The 20,719-nt window shown below is 39.8% G+C and overlaps 1 protein-coding gene across 1 annotated transcript; it reads right to left on the bottom strand.

Moving 5' to 3' along the window:
• Positions 1-13,277: 13,277 nt before the first annotated feature.
• Positions 13,278-19,505, bottom strand: macc1 (MET transcriptional regulator MACC1). Its single transcript, XM_040029583.1, has 5 exons — positions 19,373-19,505; positions 17,785-17,907; positions 15,649-17,696; positions 14,838-15,026; positions 13,278-14,751 (listed from the first exon to the last, which is right to left on the bottom strand). The coding sequence occupies exons 2-5, from the start codon at positions 17,897-17,899 to the stop codon at positions 14,548-14,550; spliced, it is 2,556 nt and encodes an 851-aa protein (XP_039885517.1). The 5' UTR covers positions 17,900-17,907; positions 19,373-19,505; the 3' UTR covers positions 13,278-14,547.
• Positions 19,506-20,719: the final 1,214 nt, after the last annotated feature.

Raw genomic sequence — 20,719 nt, 5'->3', positions numbered from 1 at the left:
TAATGATCCAGGGTGAGGTCTTTCTTTCCTTTCACCAATCCATCATTTAAACAAGCCAACTGCTCATCCATCATCCAACTTCGTATCACTGTGTGTGCTATAATCTCCACTAGCTGTTCTCTTTTTAAGAATCAACTATAGTAAATTGTGGGGGTACATCTGTAGATATTGGCCATATAGATTTGCAAGGGATAAGTGATCCCATCTCACATTTTACCATATAGTGTAAAAGTTTATTTTTAAGAACTGAGAGGGCTATTTTAGTTGTAACATTGGGGGGAAAATTCATGTAAAACAGTGTTAGATTCAAATTGTTATGTGCTTGCTCACTCTGGACAAAACTAAAGGAAATGATTTTTTTGCCTGTTGTTTCCAGTCAGAGAGATGAAAAGAGGGCAGCTTTGTGTGTTTGGCTCTCTGGTATTTACTAGGTTGGTGATACAATATCCATCTTGTTTAGTGGAGGATTACTTTGTTTAGGTTGGGAAGAGTGTAGTCCACAGGAGCAGCATCTGGTTCAGGAAACAGGGGGGGGGGTCAGCCAGGGTCGAAGGTCACAACACTACCAAACATCCATTTACATCTTCGTGGAGGCCTGAGACTTAGTAGACGTGTTGTTCCGAGGGAAACAGGCTTGTTTAAGTGAGCGGTTTCCTCCTTGTATCAAAACTTTTACATTTTAACTAAAGAGACAATAAACTGTGTTGAATTGTTATTGCAAAACATGCATGCTCATTCATTCACTCATTTTCCTTTGTTAAAAAGTACATGTGAAATGTTTAATTAAAGATTGTGACTTTCAGAGATTTGTACAACTTAAAAAAAAAAAAATCAGAATAGCAAAGGCCTCATCAAGGTGAGCGTATCTGTCTGGTATAATAAATCTGTGGTGTAAAACTTTGCACAATCATCTCTGCTGGACAAAAGAGACAATCCAGTTTTATATTTACTGTTTTTTTGAGCTGTTTCCTTTAAACTGAAATGAAATAAAGTGTTCAAATGAATGAAGCGTTCATCTTTTTAATGTCAATCCATGTGTCATGTACTTAAACTGTCACAAAGCACATTTATTCAAGTGCTGGAAAAAATCTACTTGAATAATTGCAGATCTCTCTCTTAGATAAAAACCATGATAAATATATAAATTATGATACTCAACACTTCCACTATCGCGCCTTTAAAAATAAGTTACAGCTTACAAAGGAAGTGTAGCGCAGTGCTTCGTTGCTATTTGTTATCTTCTTTTACAACTCAGATATTTATGACTACACTGTATTGTATCACTGAGGAGTTTCAGTCGGTTGCCTTCCTGCGTCTGCACACGTGAACTAAGCTTTGTAACTTCTGCAGCCACACTTGTGCCAGAGGAGTTGTGATTTCAAAGTGAGTGCACACTTAGTTCACGAGGAGTCCACATCTTTCCTCATTTTAAAAAGCAGTAATGCAGAAACTGGGATGGACACCCATGCTACATTTACATTTCTTGGCAGATCTTTCTCCAGAGTTCAGCTCTTTGCTGCTGAAGTAACTCTGAGAAAACACAGCTGCTTCTCGAGAATATGATGTCATCACAGGACAACTCCTCCAGTGTTGATCTTCAATAAGGACAAAACCTTCATCGGTCAGTTACAGACTCTCAGGGCTTGAAGTGCACGAAGAGGAGATAAGCAGCACCGACTGCTTTCTTACTGCTCAGCCTAGAGTAGTGGCACGTGACAGATGAAGAAAGCATTTTTCCTTATCAATGAGCAATGAGTGGCTGTTGTGATAAAGTCAAATGTATATTACTGATTCATGCAACTTGACACGCCAGTCATGTGTGACCCCAGAGCGTCATTAACCACCCCTCCCTGAGGTCACATCAAGGCAGGCCCAACTCAGGCTCTCACTCTCGAAGCACTGAGTGAGAGCGAGATCCACAGAGACCTGTCTATTTTCTCTGCTCAGGTCTTGGAAGGCCGTGTTTCTCTATCAACCTTCTCATATCTATTGAAATAACAAACCACAGCCCTCCACATGTATGAGTCTCCCGCTATTGACAGTGATATTCATGTTCACTCCATTAAAGTGTAACCGCAATGAGTCCAGTGCCAGCTCGCCAAGATGGATCAACTGCACGGAATGAGAAAAGACAGAGGTGCGCTCTTCAAAGAGCAGCTCCAGATAGCGTCTAATCAGCCCTCGGGACTAACAAGGTCAAGCAGCAGAGTTGGATGACCACATTTTTTCCTCTGAAATACTCTCAAAATGTCCCAGTCTGTGGAGAAACCAGACATCGTAATCAGGGTTCTTTCTGATAGCGGGGGATGGCGAGATTTGGGGTGTTGAATTGGGAAGTGATGATGAAAACAGCCCTTTATAAGCTGTCTGGACACATAGGAGCCAAGACTGCTGAAGTTAGCTGTAAAAGAAAGCCTTTGAAAGCCTCGGCGCTTTGATGTTACAGGTTCTAATCGTGGCTCAAGCCAGATTTCACGGAGCAGAATACAAATTTACTTTGAGAAATGCAACAAAGCCGAGCCCATCTCTGCCCCTTCCTTATCTAATAAAAATATCATTTTTTGTGAAGCGAAAGGCTCATGTTGTGCACAAAGAAGTGCAGATGTGTAGAGGCATGAGTGTGAGTGTAATGGATGTTCTGTTAAATCTCGTCATGTGATCCTAATGACTCTGCGGGATATCAGACAGCTCAACCGGACAATGACACCTTATTAGCCACTCAGAACCAACAAACGCCCAGTATGTTTTCACAGCTTGGAAACTCTGGGTGATGTGGGGACTGTGAAGAACTGGCATCCCAGCAGTATAATCTCTGCTTAAAACACACACAGACACACACTTGCACACACAAAACAAACACAGACCCTCCTCCGAGAGCTTGAGGAAGAGTTTCACTGGCCAAATGTTACTCACAAAACACAATTTATGTATTCTCTGTATTGAGAAAAAACAAGAGCTCACTGATTTCTAAACTGTCAGTGAAAAACTAGAGCATAATCTAAATACATTTTATGGTCCTGCTTTATCTAATGCCTCGGTACCACTGAGTCATGCCTTCTGCTGGCTATAAAGCATGCTGGCATCCAGCAGACCACACACGCATTCACCCATGCTGCTGCAGCATGGAGACCAGTGCACTGACCCATGCAATGAAAATATCTGTTCACAGAGCTACAGTAGCTTTATCACATTTTGCTGGGCTGTAGGAGAACGACAGGTGCTGCACTGTGACATGGTACATAGTGACCAGTCTAATATAATAACCCGACAATAATACTAACGTTCATGAAATCTGTCTGTTGCACAGAGGTGTTTGTATTAATGTGTCTGCTTTACTGACATCATTGAAGGAACTCAAGTCAAAAAATTATACATCATAATCTGATTACATGTCTGTCAAAGCAGAGTATGAAAATGGTCTGCTGAGCTATATTACTTATGAAGAGTACTTGTACAGCTTGGATTAGAAACAGACAACTGACTTCAAGAAAGTCATACAGGGCACAAGCTGGAACATCACCAAAGAAGAGGAAGATCTATTTGTTTTCATTACATCTGATCTTTAAAAGCCTGTCAGTAATATCCAGTGTGGTTCACACATTGCTAAAAACACTGCTCACAGTGCAATAAACAGCTGGTACTGAGAAGAAAATACATAAAGGCTCTGGAACTGACTTTCACATAAACTTTTTTTTTATAGCCTTTCAGACTCTGCTGTTTGTTTGCCCACACTACTGGCACCAAATCTTAATCCCACCTGGGGCACCAAAGTAGCTGGAGCAGGGCCTTCACTAATGCCCTCCCCTACACTTATACAGAAGTGCATTTGGATGGACATGTGTTTACTTTCTCACGTATATAGAAATATGCATTTAAACAACTGTGAAATCTCCGGGGAGAAAATAGCAACCTGTAGATTGTTAGTGACTATGAAACTTTACAATAAACTAAATTACAGTTTTCCACAGTTACTTTTCCAGAGTTGAAACTATGCAAACAACTGCAGAAGCAATTTAATGCTTCTGCATTTAGCAGAGTTACATAGTTGTGCATTTTACTCCTTACTAGACAGTACAATTTATGAAGAAACTGTGGTAGGATTATTCTGACAGACCTGGTCTAGGCCTTGCTGCTTAAAAGGTGCAGGTTAACAGGTTGGATAAAAAGGATGGAATTTGAAAAAATGCTTAGCCACTTTACTAGACCACAGATGTACCTAATAAAGTGGCCATTTGTACTTAATATATTGGCCAGCAACTTTATTCAGTACACAGGTGTCCCTAAAAAAATTGGTAATTGTGTACCTAATCAAATGGCCTCATTTATACCTAATGTTGTGGTCAGAGGTGTACGTAGTAAAGTGTCCAGCCATTTTTAAAAGACACACAGATGTACCGAAAGTGCTGCAACTTTTTTAAGGCATAAAGTGGCTACATATATAGCTGCACCTGGTTACGTGACAACAGGTATACATAATAGGTATACATAATAAAGTTGTGTTTTTTTAATGCCCACAGATATACCTAATAAAATGGCCAGAGGTGTATCTAATAAAGTGGGTGGCCATTTTAAAAGGTGCATGGTATACCTAAGAAAGGGTCCAAAGGTGTACCTAATAGAGTGGCCACAGATGCATACACAGGTTTGCTTGCTAAAATGGCCACAGGTGTACCTGATGAAGGTGTACCAAATAAAGTAGCCAGTCATGTTCACTTTATCTGAGACACAGAGTGAGAAATTGGTTCACCAAACATTTTAGAAGACAGCTGAACGCACAGGACCACCACTAACAATGTTGGAGCACTAAGATTAAATGCTTCCTTTTCAAAATATCGTTTGATGGTGCTGTACATTTAGGAGTGTCCTCCACTTCATATTTCATGAATGCAAAATATACATGAAAAGAAAAACAGACGTTAAATTTTTAACACATATACGACTGATTTATTTCCCTCACAAACACTGAAAAATAACATTCATACAACTCAATTACAGCATTTCTTTCCAGAAACAGTGTAATTACTTGATAATAAACAGACCAAGCTCTCCTCAAATTTTACTGGATTTTTATCTGCTGGTGAAAAAGCTACAAATCTTGAATAGGTAAATGCCTTTGATCTCTGATTATTTTTCCCCCAATTTTGTCTCAACTATCTTGACAACAACAAAAAAACCTGTCACATTGTTGATGCTTTATGACTCTAGAGAACATAAATTAACCTCTCAGTCAAATATGTTTCCATAAAAATACTAAAATAAAAAATGTGGGACAAACTCTACAAAGCACAACAGCATAAAAAATGGGCTTTCTTGCAAAACCTTTACAGTAAATTGAGGTATCTGTGGAATGAGCATGAGTATTTTTATTGGAGCGCTCCCATATCCAGAAGTGCTCTGAAGGTGCATGTTGGCTCACAATCATGCTGTCAGTAAAAAAATAAGAAAAAATGTAACTGATTTGACACCCCCCCCAACCCCCCCAAAAAACCCACACCATTAAAGTGTAATTGGTCTTCGTATGAAATAAAGTAATTTAATGTTAGAAATGTAACAGCTGCATCTTTATCTCTGGCTTCAAGCCCATTAAAAAAACACTGGCAGAGCACAGGCTGGACGGCAACATAATATGGCATGTCACTGAGACTTGCAGTACGTTAAGTGATGAGGGTGGCTCTTCGCTCTAACCACACGTGCTGTGGGGACTCCCACCACAACTCCAATTAATAAAGCCTCTATGAGGAGAGATGAGGTCAAACAGAGTGCTCCAGCTGCACATGAGAAAGAACAGTTTAAAGAGGGATGATAGGCAGGGATGTGGGGGTGGCGGTGGAGCACCTGGGGAGTGATCAGGACCAAAGACGCAAAGGAAAGCATCATATCCAGCGCCAAAAACAACAGAGGAGGGGTGTGAAGGGTGTCAGACAGATAGATAGATAGATAGATAGATAGATAGATAGATAGATAGATAGATAGACTCGTCCCTCTATGACAGTATCATTAGGTGGCTTTCAACCAGTGGGCACCAATAAATTCAGACTCCCAGGGAAGCCTTTGGAAGTAGACACTAACTCTCCCCTGAACCGCAGCTGTGTTCCCATCTCCTCCAGATTTCTGCTCACCTCTGCTCCCCCCCATGTGTCAGTTAAAGGCGACCTCCTCCTCCTCCTCCTCGTTCTTTAGGCAGACCAATCTGTCAGGACCCAATAGGCTACCTTTCCAGCTATGTTGTTTTTGGAATAGTAGCCCTTCAGCCCCACTTGTTCTCCCTCTTGGTTGACAGAAATTAGTCAAGAGGACACTATTCTGTGACAGATTTATCCCCCATCCCTTATCTCCATTGAATAGTAGATAGCAGGTTTTGTGTTGCTGGTGTTTTGTTTTGGGTTTTTTTTCTCATGATGTGTTAACTCATCAATGTGGAAGTTGTGTGGTCGTGATGGCCACCCAGCTCTTTTCAAGATGTGAAGTTTGACTTCAAGTTAAAGGAGAAAAGGTATGAAAATGTTATCAGACTAGACTTTCGACTGTCCAATACATAACCAACAGTCATGGCAGAAGTATGAGCTTCATTTGGATGATGAGGGCTTGCTTGTTGTTGTAATATGTAGACATCTGCAGCTTAAAACTGCTCTTACCATCTGCTAGATTTTTTGAAGTCGTAAAACAGAGATGAAAAAAGGAATATGTACCATGCAATCACCGGCAGTTGTGACATTAAATAGGCTTTTACTGTAGTTGAAAACACCTTGCAGCAACCAGGTATAATATTATTTTGATTTCTTCTAGGCTTCTGAATTTCAGGGGAAATTATTATCTGTTTTACTCCAGCATGATAATTGGACTACTCTGCAGAGGCTGTGAGTCAGCAGCTCAAGCAGGTCATCCACTAATAAGAAGGTTGGTGGTGCAACTGCTGGCTGCTCCAGTCTGAAAGCTAATCCTTGGCCAAGAGACCGGACCCAAAGTTGCTCTTTGCATCCATTGGTGTGTGAATGTTAGATAGAGAAGCACTAAGGTCTAGAGAAAAGTTCTTGTGTAAATGAGGCATGTCGTATAAACCTCTATGTGTTCAAGTACACTATAAAAGTAAAGAATGGGTCAATTTGCCATTTTACCACTACAGTTAAAATGTTGTCAGGGATATTGGTCAAACCTACGCAAAAGTCAAGTCATGAAATGACTCAGAAAACCTTTCATGATCTATTTACTTATAGGCAATCCTGTGCCTCATATACTGTATAATTATAGGACCACTTCATCCAGTAAGACCTGAACAGTAACCCTGAACTGTTCAGGTCCACTGCATAATTACATAAATAAAACATAATTGAATTAAACAACTTAATTTAAATGGAAACATTAAAAAACTGCTAAATTGTTATTTTTTAACCTAAACATTGTAATCCCATGAATCTTTGGGCTGATAGGTGCTGAACTTTGTCTGTTGTACATACTTTAAGCAAGAATTTACTTGTAGTTTCAGTATTTAAAAAAAGTTTATTAGTAATTAGCAGTTTCACCAAAATCCATCCTGCTTCAGTGCTCTCACATTTGGTTGTCACAACCTTTTTTTTTTCTTTTCCACTGCATTAATTATCACATGACCACTCAGGTTTATACATATTAAGGGCAAAATTTCCTGGAGTTGCACATTGGGAATCACAGCCCTCAATAAAACAGTTACAAGTTAAAACAAAAAAACAAACCAATTGTGCGATTACTTCAGAACAAGTTTTATGTTCTTTAAAAAGTTACTAATTCATAAAACATCCCTGCAGGTACTTCAAAGGCCTTTAAAGCCCTTGTAAAAGAAATACCCCAGGTCTGACGAATGAATGGAGCCATGATGTAAAAATCACAAACCTATTAGGAAGAAAAAACACTACTAGAGGTTCAGTAGTGATATGCTCACTGTCAAAATCTTATGCCACAATCCTGCACATTCCCATGTCTCATTCCCAGCTCTCCTCCATCTGGTTTGTACATTATCGATGGAGTGGGAGTGTCACAGTTGGTACGTTAGCCCCGTCAGCAGATACACTCTCTGCACCTCCTCCACACCGTCATGGTACACCTGACAAAACCCAATGCATGATAGGATGTGATCACATCAGCAAAAATAAACCAGTCTGCTAACTAGGGAGCAGAAGGGGAAACACTTTGCCACCATCCCCTTGAAGGCAAAGCAATTGTGCTAAATTGAGGACTTTGGTTTGAGTTGCAGATGCGGATGTTTATAAATAGCAGAGCGGGTTTATTTGTGTGTTCTAAATTTCCTCAGTTTTTATCTCAGGGTTCTGGCATGATAAAACTAGGGCTCTGCAAAGTTGCTTGATGGAAAAAGTGAGAGTGAGAGCAAAGTAAAGTGTCCAAGGATGTGGATGGCGATTACTCACAAAGCCTCTCTGAACACTGCCAAACACTTCAGGTTGTTTTTTTTCCCAGTGAGTCATTTGGTAACAGAGCTTCCTCCATCCCAGCGGTGGTCATGGGAAGAGGCTCCGAGCGGGGCTGTTAGTCAGAAGAAAGACATTGATCTCCGGGCAACAATCGACACCTTGTAAAATGCTTGTGCACTGCAAATCTGCTAAAACTGGAAACTACAGACCTTTCCAAATCTGTAAAACTACAACCATCTCTGTTTTGTATTAGGGATTTGAAGACTTTTGTTTTCGCTCATATTATGCAATGGTACAGGATGCATGTTAAATGCAGCTATAAAATTTCTGTGTATAAAATTCAGCTGTAGAAACAGCTGAATTATTGTGTCTCTTATTGCTGTTGAACCTAAACCGATACACCTCTGATTTTCTATCATTATTTTTTATTGTAGATATTCTTTTAGTGGTTTTGTTTTTGTTTCTCTAATATATGGAGTCCAGCTATGGTGCAGGTTGCTGTGGTCTCAGCATTTCATCATGCTCTGAGTGACTATAACACTAGTGATAAATGAAGTGCAGCCAAAGAAACTGTAAACCCATGTTTTTCTGCTGACTTTTTCTAATTGCTGAACTTTCTCCTCTTTCACATCATCTATTACCAAATTATTAGAGTCTAATCTGAAAGTGGTGGAGAGCAGGGGACAGTGGGGGCTGGAGAGAAGGAGTGGGAGACACCACTGCTACCTTTGCAGCGTGCATAAATCACCAGGCTAATAAATTGAAAGCTAAATGACTTCTTGCCCTCAACATATATCATGGACGCAAACCAAATGAAGCCTTATATACCCTGGAGGACAGAGGAATGCTTCTGTTCATAACAGTGATTTGTGGATGGCTCCCATGGCTGCTGGCTTCAGAGAGTCACACTCTGTGGACTCTGAGCATGCCCACTTATAACAGCAGGGATACTTGTTGAGATTTTTTTTTTGTTGAGTTAAAAATAGGAACAATCCAAACTGCTTGCAGGTCAGAACAAGATGCAGGCATTGGAGTATAAAGGTGCATTACTGCGCATGCTTTATTTGTCTTCCTGAGAGAGTTTCATAATGTTGATGAGTTATTATTATTCCCTAAACGTAAATAAGACATAATTAACACATAATTTAGGATATTATTTTTATTTATTTATTACAAGAGTGCTGTTAGGTAACGACATGTCAGAGCTGCGTAGAATGAGCAACTAACCACTTGGTCAATGCAACAGTGCCACCCACTGGACTGGACTGGAAGTGTCGGTTCTGTAACGATGGAGGTTTCAACGAATAGATAAATAAAGTTTTCCTTGTCAGTCAACATTACATAATATTCACAACAGTAGAAAACTATGAATGCTAGCAAAGTGAAAAGCTAAAATGCATTTAAAATGTGATTTTTTGTCCAATACAGCACATATCCCAGAGGACTCCAACGTTTAAGGAGCTAGATAAATCATCTGTATCTGTCAGTACAAGGAAGATTTAGTGTTGACAAGCGCAGAAATGCTCTCTTGATCTTGTTCTGCTCGGCTTTATCGGCTTTTAACTGTGAAGGAATGAAATATAAGGTAGTGCATTTTCTCCTTAATGAATGTGAAGGCAGCATAAATGGTCACACACCATAAGATCTGAGGGCAGGTAGAGGATACTCAACTGTAATAATGACTCAGTTAATTCATCATCCAAATGTACATGAAAAAAAAAATTAATAGGCCAAAGGTTTCCTTGGCAGATAGTTTGGAAAAGAGAAAAAGCAACAAGCAATGAAGAATTTTTTATCTCCCTGGTCAGAAATAATATTATGCCAACGTCTCCTTAATCCCACACAGATCAGCGGAGCAGACTGAGATGAGCTTTGCTTGTGGGATCTCATGCTCGTCACTGCAATGATGAACAGGGTTAAAATCTGCAGTGGGCTTTGGCTCTAGTGAAATGAGAGGAAATATATGAATGTGTGCTGTACAAACATAACCTGAACGTAGCAGAACAAGCCTCCCCTGTGCTTAGATTGATGATGAGAGCTTAAAGTTTTAAGGGGTGCAGTTGGTACAAGTGTGGGAACATTTTCAGTGTCTCATTTTGTTCTCAACTCCAACTCCAAGGAGCTTAACACCATCTTCCTTGACACAGTTGAAAATGTTCTGACTTATGAGCAGGACTTTGCGCAGAGTTTTGGCCGGGGTGTCAGTGACAAAGACTTCTTGATGTGCTGATATCTAATGAGAAGCACTTAGTAGCTCCTGTGGGCTTTGAGTTTTGAGTGAAACAAAGCAGAAGACGGTGTGAATGATCGGGGCAAATTACTGGAACAAAGTCTCATTTTATGGATCATAAACTGTAGTTTTATTGTCGGCCTGCAGTTAATTCATAGGAGAAGTATGAGCTAGTTTGCAAACATAAGAAAAAGACTCTGACGTGCATCGATTTGAATGCTATAAACTGTTATCTGCACTGTCACACTGCTGCTATAAAAGACTCCCAAAACAAAAGTGGTCACATCGTGTTAGCTTCAAAGTTTAACGCCTCAGCGCACCTAAAAAACAGGGACTCGAAAACACACTGTCCATTTTCAAACTGGAACACTTTAATTGTTGAATCACTTCACTGTGATAGAATCAGCACAGACTTTACAACATTTCCTGTTGAGACACCAAATCTGAAGCACATCCTTCACTATTAAATGACTAAAAAATGTCTATAAAAAGCATTTGTTATCCAATATATATATATGTGTATATAATAAAGACTAAACCACTATATTATTTCACAGTTTTGCATATTTTTAGCCCTGTTTAAGTTCTGTAGGGCTCATTTGTAATTGGTACACTCTGAATGCATCTACTTCCTATATTAATTGGATGAGTCATTCTGTGTCCTGAACACATCACATTAGTCAATAACTAGTATGTTTACAGCTTCAGAATGCTATTTTTATGGATATTTAATTACAAATGTTTCATTATAGCTCACATTATTGCTTTTTTAAAAGGATCGAATGCTTGAACCCAAGGATCGTGGAGATAATCTCACAGAGAAATCATTTCTCTGGACCTACCAGTGGTTATTATGACTAAAACAGGGAACCTTTTGTCCCATTTCCTAATGAAGGATGAAGTGTGCACAGAGCAGCGCTTTAAAAATAGCCGTGGGGATCCAATATTCTGGTCTTCTCAAAATAAGCATGTCAAATTTAAAATGTGTTACTAAACCTTTAGTTCTATCTGGGGCCATTCTTGTCTCTGGGGATAATTTGAGTGTTTCTATGAAGAATTTGACTGTTTTTCAAATATGCTGTGAGTTTTGATTTCCTCACTGTCCCACTGTCTTGGTGATTTGACCTGAATGAATGTTTTTTTCTTTTTTTAGAAGAAACAACAAAGTTTGATTAATCTTAAAGAAAAAGCTTCTTTTCTATGAAGTGGTAGCACTACTGAAAATGGGGGATAAGGCTTGTGTGGTGTTACTATGAAAAATAATCTGATGCATACAAAAGTAGGCTGTGTGGTTTCACTTTTCACCATCAGAGGTGCCGTAATTCTTTGTGCCACAGATTCAATAAGCTGCTGGAAACATTCCTCAGAGATTTGGGTCCATATTGACATGATAGCATCACACAGTTCCTGCAGATCTGTCAGCTGCACATCCGTGATGGTGATTGTGGAGTCTAGTTGAAAACAGTGAGTTCATGGTTGTGTTGAAGAAGCCAGTTTGAGATGATCTTTGCTTTGAGATGTGGCAAGATATGGTTATCCATCTGGAAGCAGCCATCAAAAGATGAGAACATTGTGGTCATAAAAGGATGGTGCTTTGTTATTTGACCTCATCAAAAACTCAGACTCATGAGACCAGGCAACATTTTTCCAGTCTTCTATTGTCCAGTTTTAGTGACCCCTTGTGTAGCCATAGTTTCTTGTTTTTAGCTGACAGCTTCTTCTACGGTAGCCCATCTGCTTCTATGTTGTGCTTTCATAGATGCTTTTCTGCATACCTTGGTTGTAACAGGTGGTTGTTTGAGTTACTCCTGGCTTTTTATCACCTCTGCTGCCCATTTTCTGATTTTTGGATGACTCTCTGTAAACCGTAGAGATGTCTGTGTGGGATAATCGCAGCAGATCAGCAGTTTCTGAAATACCCAGATCAGTATGTCAGGCACTAACAACCATGCTACATTAAAAGTCTTTTAAATCATCTTTCTTCCCCATTCTGGTGCTCAGTTTGAACTTCAGTAGGTCATCTTGACCATGTCTACATGTTGAAATGCATTGAGTTGCTGCCTTGTGATTGTCTGCAATAGATATTTGTGTCTTTTGTTCCTAATGTTACCTGTAACATTTGTCCTGCTAAATTAATATTATGCAGGTTTATCAGTCCTTAGAAAAAGCATTGTTGCATCTTATACAATCACCTCAGCACTTCACTCTGCTGCCTGATACCACTTTCCTGTCTTGATTTACTTTTCCCGCACTGTAATCAGTGAGCAAAAGGAAAGTCAATTCAGTGTTCTCTGCTCTCTGTTTAACTGAGAACTGGCACATAATGCTTTCGACTGAAACTAGCTTAAACAAACAGGTAAAAGCAAACAGCAAGAGAAGATCAATGGAAAACACTGACACACAAGATGTGTCGTTTGACTTCATTAAAACTGGAAAAACAGGAGACACATATAAGCTTTGAAGTATTCAAATATTGTTAAAATATCTATCTTTATCTGTCTGTCTATTTTCATCACTGGGATGCACAAAGACCTTACTGTTATGATGCAATCATCGGAGTTCTGTACCTGTATATTAAAACAAAAGATGATCACAATAGATTTATATTTTTTATATTTATTCACATCTTATTCTTCTTTCTTTTTTTCTTCTTTTTTTTTTACATACAATGTGGTATCAAAGACTGAAGGCAGTGTGTACTGTACATGGCACCACTCTCCATTTGACAAAAAAACCCAACATTACATTATGAATCATGAACACACTGCAATTACAATGTATACATTATAAAAGTACTGTTTTGTGCATGTCTAAAATATTACATTACATTATAAAAATAGCACTAATATTTAAGAAAACAACAGTTTAAGTTACATTATAGTAGCTCTTTAACAGTTTATTTACTGCCATCAGGGTACTTTGACTTTGGTCATGCGTTTTTATTTTCAGCACGCAGACCTAACACTTCATTCACGGACTCAGAAATGCAACCCTAGATTTCTTTCTTTTCTTTTTTTTGCAACAGTGTTCACATTTATCGGTTTCATGCAGCTACTTTACATTATATTACAGAAAAGCCTTAAACTTTTTTTAAACTCCACTGATACAAACACTTAGAGGAGCCTTGCTGTGGATCCTGTTTCAGAGAACTCACCAATTATTGGTTACAATAACTATGCAAAAACTGTTGGTGGAAGCGTCTTGAAAGGTGTAGAAACAGCACATGTATTGGGAATGTATTTTTAATAATACAAATTTGTGTAAAATTACCTTTCGACTGAAAGGCAAAGGAATAAAAAGACAAACAAATAAAGCAGAAGGAGTCCTGAGGCACTCTGCTGGTTAGAATTTTGGAAACATTTATAGAAAAGTTATAGAAAGATGACATAGTTGGAGGGAAAAAACAAAAAACCCTTTTCGCATATCGACGATAGAGGATGGATTTGTGTAACTGTATTATTATTTTTTGTAAATAATTTTAACCAACAGAGTGCCTCTGGACTCATTCTGCTTTTATTTAGTTGTTTTAACTGACTCATGAGCAGCTTTTATCTTTTATCTGACAAATAATTACACATCAGGAGCATTGTTAATACCCAGGACACCTGATGGTAGTTGGCTAACCTCATGGAGATTCGACAGAAGGAAAATTAACTTTAACGACATGTGGCATTTCACTATAACAGACATCACACTTTAATTTTCTCATATTTTTCTCAACAGTGTGCTAGCTGTTCTAATATATAATGCATGTAGCTGTGTGAGTTTTAATAACATCGGTTCTAATGCTCTGTGCAGAAAATGAACATCGAGACAAAGTAAGCAAAGCCACAAGACAACCAGAAAAGATATGTAACATGATCATTCGAACCTCACCACCTTGTAACAAAAGATGTTTTGATTGCTGGAAGAGGAGATTTAGGCTTTTGGGTAAGCAGAGGCTCGAAAGACATCGAGGCAGTTCACTGTGACGAGCACACCGGTCAGGTGCCTCCAATGTCTCGTGGCAGGGTTTTTCATTTTGTCCAGGGCCAGGTGCAGATCCTGGATTAGGTCCTTGTAGCTATCTCCATAGCGAAGACTCCAGGAGTACAGAAAGTCATAGGCAGGCTTCCACATTGACTGAAACAGAACACATCGTTATTCTTTTTTTAATTGTCAGATGTGAAACTTCGAATAACTTTCCTAAAACAAAACATTTAACTGACCTGGGGACCGACTTCACCGTTCTTCCCTCGATGTGGTGCTTCATGCTTAGCTATTTGTGTGCTTGAGAACTTTCCCATTTTCTCAGCGAGCTCCCGCCATCGAATTCCCAGTTCCACGGCGGTGGACAGAATGACAGTGTTCTGTATGACCTGGGCAACAAGACTCACTGAATCCATCCTCAGCAGGCCCTTGACAACCATAGTAAAAATACAAATTAGCTATAATGAAAGCAATTAGAGAATACAGTGTGAGGCAAAGCAGAGGGGATTTTAAAGGAATAGTTCATCCCAAAGCTGTCAGGTAAAGGAAGCCTGCAGCGACCTAATGTTGCTCAGGTGAGCGGAGGGGGATGTAGTTCCAGGTCGGGTAGATCCATGCTTACTTTTTCACAGTGTGAAGTCTGTAGTTTTTAGAAAGAAAATAGTTCCAACATCAAATGAGGTTTGTGGATTTTTTTTGTAATTAGGTCACATTTTTCTGGAAATAGGACTTAAATGCAAATTTCTGGTGTATTTTTTTGCCTGCTAGTTCATGACGTTAAAGAGAAGAAAAGTCTTTATAGCTAGTAACTCAAAGATTAGTCAACATACAAAGACAAAAAAAACCATATATTGATAAACTGTATTATAGACCAGAGGAAAAACACGAACACTCTCAGCATTGATCTAAGATAAAGCAGCATGAGTATTAGGCAGCCACTATAGCTGCTAACCTGACACTGGGGAACGTGACATCGGGATGAACCTAGCATGTTGCAAGCATAATGAAAATGGACCAAAAACAAGGCCACTATTTACTTCCTGTACTTACAACGATGAGTTCATGCAGAAACTTCCTGCCCCTCACAGTGTGGCAGTCTTCCTTCAGCTTCTCCAGAATGCACGCCACTTTATCGGGCTCAGTTTCAGCATGCCTCCGTATGAGTGCGTCCTGAGGCAGCTTGCTATACCCTAAAGCATCTGCAAAACATCTCCAGCTGGTAATGTGCTCGGTGACCAGTGTCTGGATGGCAGAGTACATGTAAGTAAGTTTCTTAAAGGGCTTCGTCATGTTCTCCAGAAGGACTTCTGTGGTCACTTCAATGTCATAGAAGTCCATCACCTGGTCCCTAGTTATGAGTTTGATGTTTTTGCAGTGAATCAAACCAGTCTTCCCTCGGAGGAATCCGATATACCACTCTTTGACTTTTGAGTTTCCCACAGACTTAACTGGATTTCTGGAAAGGAGAGCCACCGTGTCACCCTTGAAGTACTCCAGGAGATATTCTACACGTGGCTGACGAAAGACAGACTTTAGGGCCACACCGTAGCACTGCAAGTTCACGGGCCTGTCTGTGAATTCTGGTAAATTTGAATGACATTCCTCAGTGATGGGAATAGGTTTTATCATTTTGACCGGCCTTTCTATCTGTCTGGTCGCTCGCTTTTCTGATCTGATGGGTGCAGCAGGAGGGGAAGGCACCTGAAAATCTGCAATAGCTGAACTGTTTGATTCCTTCACTTGTAAATCTAGTTTAAAAGGGGTCATGTCTGCATTACCAGAACTAGATAATGCAATGGGCAGATGCAAAACTGTCCCTATTTTCAGCTGACTTTCTCTCACTTCTTTCAGTTTGTCTTCAGCTTTGATTTTAAACATCGAGTCAGTAATGCCGACTTCAACATGAAGGTTGCTGAGCTTGTCTGGTTTAAAGCGATGTTTTCCCCAAAGTTGCAGCACAACAGGAGGCAGGTATTTGTTGCCTCTGCAGATATCAGAAAACGGGAGCTTTGGTGGAACGTCCTCATGGCAACAGACAACTATCACGATCTTAAATGATGGGTGGATGTATCTGGGACCATAAACTGCGACAGTGATTTTGCGGTCAAGGTAATCCCAGACTGATGTAGCAGGGGACTGCAGTGCAGAGGCCTCTGCAACTGCAATAACAAAAAAGTGTGTCTTCAGATCCTGGAGCTTCAACTGCATCATATTCTTGTGAACGTAACAGTCATTCAATCTGTTGTAAGGGCCTGTTCTTTTGTTGGACACCAGCCCGTATAAAGTGGTCATCACCTGACTTGAATCATCACTCTTCACCTCTCCTGACAGTTTTATCTCCAGGGACAAAGTTTCCTTTGTGTTAATGTTGCTGAGAACCACCTCAACGAGGGGACTCATGGTTGTCATGTAGTTGTTGTTGAGTCCAGGGGGAGGATTTAGCACTGCTTTGAGTGTAACTTCCTGGACTTCTCCAGGAGGAACATGTCCTTCTGGTATATGGATGGTAATTCCTGACTCCGGTAACTGTACTGAGCCGCCAGCGTGGCCAATCTTGCAGATAACTTGAAAGTTAGTGGCCTGGGTCTGAGCCCATCCAGGGCTCTGGCTAATCACATTCAGGTCCAGGCATGAGCGTGTTAGCTGCCTATGGCTCAGCCAAGCCATTTTATAGGCCTCTCTGTCATTCTTTAGCCACTCAAAATCTGGACTCAGCACCGGCACGGGAGGTGCGAAGGTGTTCTCCTGTCTCGGCACCTTTCTTTCTATATCATCCATGATGTGTGAAGTACTCCTCCATCTCCCAGACTTGTTGCTGATGTTCTGTCTGCTCTCCAGAAAGTTGCTCACGTTGCCTTCATCGGAAGAAGTGCTGATGGCATCGTCGTTACTTGTGTACTGATGCCCTTTATGGTCTTCATGTAAATCTGATGAGTCAAAACTATGCTTGTCTGTGCCGATGTGTACAATATCTTCTAAGAAAGGGTTTGACGCAGATATCTTGTTCCAAAAAGGATTTTTAGTCGGAGATGAAAGTGAAACGTTTGACTGCAAAAATGTCCAGTCAGAGTTTTGTGTCTGTCCTGACACGAGCCCACCTGTGAAAATCGAGATGGGGGTTAACATTATTACCACATGTTCAAATTCAAAGCACGGGTCACTTAAGTTTGAAACCGAGCTTTTTACCATTCAAGTTATTGCTGGGTGGGGCGCTGTCAGTCAGATCAATCAGGGTGCCCTCGGATTTACTCCGCATGAGACTCCCAACACGACGGAAGGACCTGGTTCTTCCAGCTGCCATATTTTCATCTGTAAACATAAACATGGATTCATTATTTTGGGGCGTAATTACATTACTCCTCAAACAATATAATAGGAATCCCAGTGCAAATCAGCTGATCATCAGAAAATGAACAGCAATCAGATGACAATTAAACCACTACTAAAGCGAAATATTTATAAACATTTGAATATTTGCTTCTTTTTTTTTTCAAACAAAACAAGAAATAATCTGGAACTAAGGATATAATAATCAAGCAATACAATTTAATTATGAAGATAATAACTAAGAAATGCCTTGGTATTAAAGGATGCTTTTAGCTGGATGATATTAGACTGAAATGTAAATAACAGCTTAATAACAAAAGCAAATGTTTGTTAAAAAGAGTATGGTACTGTTAAAAAAAATATAACCTCTGTGCAAGAAAATTATAATTTCTGTGTAAATATTTGGAATTAAAATGTTCTTGGCACTTGTTTCCATATTATTACATCTAGTTATTATCCCATTATACACATTTCTGTCTAATATAATTCTGCTGAAAACCATGCTTGATCTCAAACTCTAACTTGGTAATTGAACGCTAATTAAATTGTATTATGTAGCTACTGTCTCTTTATTTCCACAATATTACCCCACTATTAAGACTTTATTAATGGGATACCATTATTTTACTTCCAGTTTGGATTTAATATAAAAGCAAGTGGCAGCCCTACAAATATCTATAAATCTAGATGAATTTGAAAGTGTTGTGACAGGTGGCAACAACCTTCACAATAAAAGTAAAGCTACAGCTTTGTTCTGTCTCACAGGTGTTTCGTCAGGCAGAATGGGCCCCAGGGTTTCGGCGGAGCTTCAGTCTGTTACAGAAAGCTGCTCCAAACTGTCTGAACTCTTCAGTTTGTTACTTGTTTGCGTAAAATGACACTACCCATTCAATAGTTGTCACAGTGAGTCAGTCATTAATAATGTGGTTTCTTACACCAGTGCACAAAAACAGGTTGGTCTTGTCAAGCCTATGACACACTAGTCACTTCACAAAGAGCTTCTTCCTATGATCAAAGTCCAGTCCTATTGTACTACAGATCGTGTATTTTCCGAAGAAACACTGCACGGTGGCTTTACTTGATCTGCATTGCATTTCCTTTCCATTATTATTCGAGGCTAAGCAAACAGCTCCAATTAAATTCACGCCAACATTATTTTTTCCCCTCTGATCTGATGAAAACACTATCAAGCAAATCTTTGATTCATTCACAATCCGATCAGAAACATTTTAACACAAAGTCCCTCAGCTCCAGCTTCTCTAAACACATCTACAACATCAAGACACGCGTCACTGCCATTTTCGCACCTGAACAGGTGTAGACTTCACTGAGTAGCGACAAAGTCATAAAGTCTAACGCCTCGGCTGTTCGTCTGAGTGCTCCTAATATTAACACCAAGACGAAAAACTATTAGATACGAGACAAAGAAATCAAAGTTTGATCTAACCGTCAGCACGAGATGTTTGTAGATTTCCTTCAGCTCTTTGGCTAGAAAAGAGGTCAATCCAGTATCATCAGCGCTGCTTTTTAGGGCGTGAAAACGAGAACCCCGACCTCCTCACGTCACAGCTTCTTCTTAGTCTATTTGCCTTTGGCCACTAAGCATTTTGGGACTGGAAGTTTAAATTATTACCGGAATCCCGGAGGAGGAGTGGCCTTAGGTAGACAGTGCCTACAATATCCACAATGCAACACAGTGTTTACGCACGCATGAAAGTGAGCGATACTCGTGGTTTCGATGTAAGTGTGACTTGACTGATAAGCGCTATAGGGGTTGCAAAAACATATTAGACAGGCTGGTGCACCGACATGAAATAAGGTTAATTTACACAGCCTGAAGAAGCATAACTGGTTTTATGTATTTATATATATATTATATATATATTATTTGTACATGGTTGCAACGCGTGAAAGTCACGCAGTGTATAGTTAAGCCAAAAACAACAGAAAAACCTACCATTTCTCTTGCTTCTCAGTTTACTGAATGTGTTTGTTGTTTTTTCATGGTCTTCACTGTGGCATTTTATCGCTGCATTTCGAGTAACAACATAAAAGGAGCTTAATCGTTAGCACAAACTTAAGGATAAGTTACAGTGTAACTTACACTGATGATTTAGCGCTCATATAAAAAAAAGATAAGGGCAGAGCTCGGTAGTAGACGTGTATGTAAGTTACAACTTGAGGAATCTTCCGGCTGTTATTGTTGTTGTTACTGAATATCCTGCTAAAGCTGAAATGTTCCTTCAGAACTGTTCGACTGGCCTGTGGTCTCTGATGTAAGCCCTTTCATCCTCAAGCAATTCTCCAGGAATGCAATAAGCACTCTTGAGTAGATTATGACACTGGAAGTAAAAAAAGAAACGGCCTTTGGTTGCTGTAGCTTGGATTTCGCTGTGGGTAATAATCATCTGCTGATACAGAGTGTATAGGTCTAAGTGGCAAACATTTGCAAACCTGTTAGTTATATTCATGTTTCTATTTTACTGAAATGTAGTGCATTCTCCTTCATATATCCTGTTCTGTGTGTGTCTGATGGGGTTGCTTTTGCATTATGCTTTGGGCCGTTACCCATTTGCACTGTAAAGCCCTGTCTAATTGGTTTTTGCAGGATTTGGCAAACTGTAAGAAGAGAATATAGACCCGTACCCTTCATCCTGCTGCTTTATCAGGACTCACATCATCAATAAACATTAGTGACCTGGTTCCACCAGCAGCCTTACTTGCCCTTGCCATACAATAACACTGCCTCCACCATGTTTGACAGACAGTGTGGTGTGCTTGTCATCATGAGAAG

This window comes from Simochromis diagramma, unplaced genomic scaffold, assembly GCF_900408965.1.
Source record: "Simochromis diagramma unplaced genomic scaffold, fSimDia1.1 OVJJ01000361.1, whole genome shotgun sequence".
Lineage (NCBI taxonomy): Eukaryota > Metazoa > Chordata > Actinopteri > Cichliformes > Cichlidae > Simochromis > Simochromis diagramma.
This window is presented reverse-complemented; position numbering and strand designations above follow the sequence as displayed.

What these genes read in the sequence shown, in the direction of transcription:
- macc1 (XM_040029583.1), bottom strand. Translation starts at nt 17,899, where the DNA reads ATGGCAGCTGGAAGAACCAGGTCCTTCCGTCGTGTTGGGAGTCTCATG. An exon ending in ACCCAGCAATAACTTGAATG is followed by an intron (nt 17,697 to 17,784) that starts GTAAAAAGCTCG and finishes CGATTTTCACAG; the next exon opens with GTGGGCTCGTGTCAGGACAG. An exon ending in TTCTGCATGAACTCATCGTT is followed by an intron (nt 15,027 to 15,648) that starts GTAAGTACAGGA and finishes ATGGTTGTCAAG; the next exon opens with GGCCTGCTGAGGATGGATTC.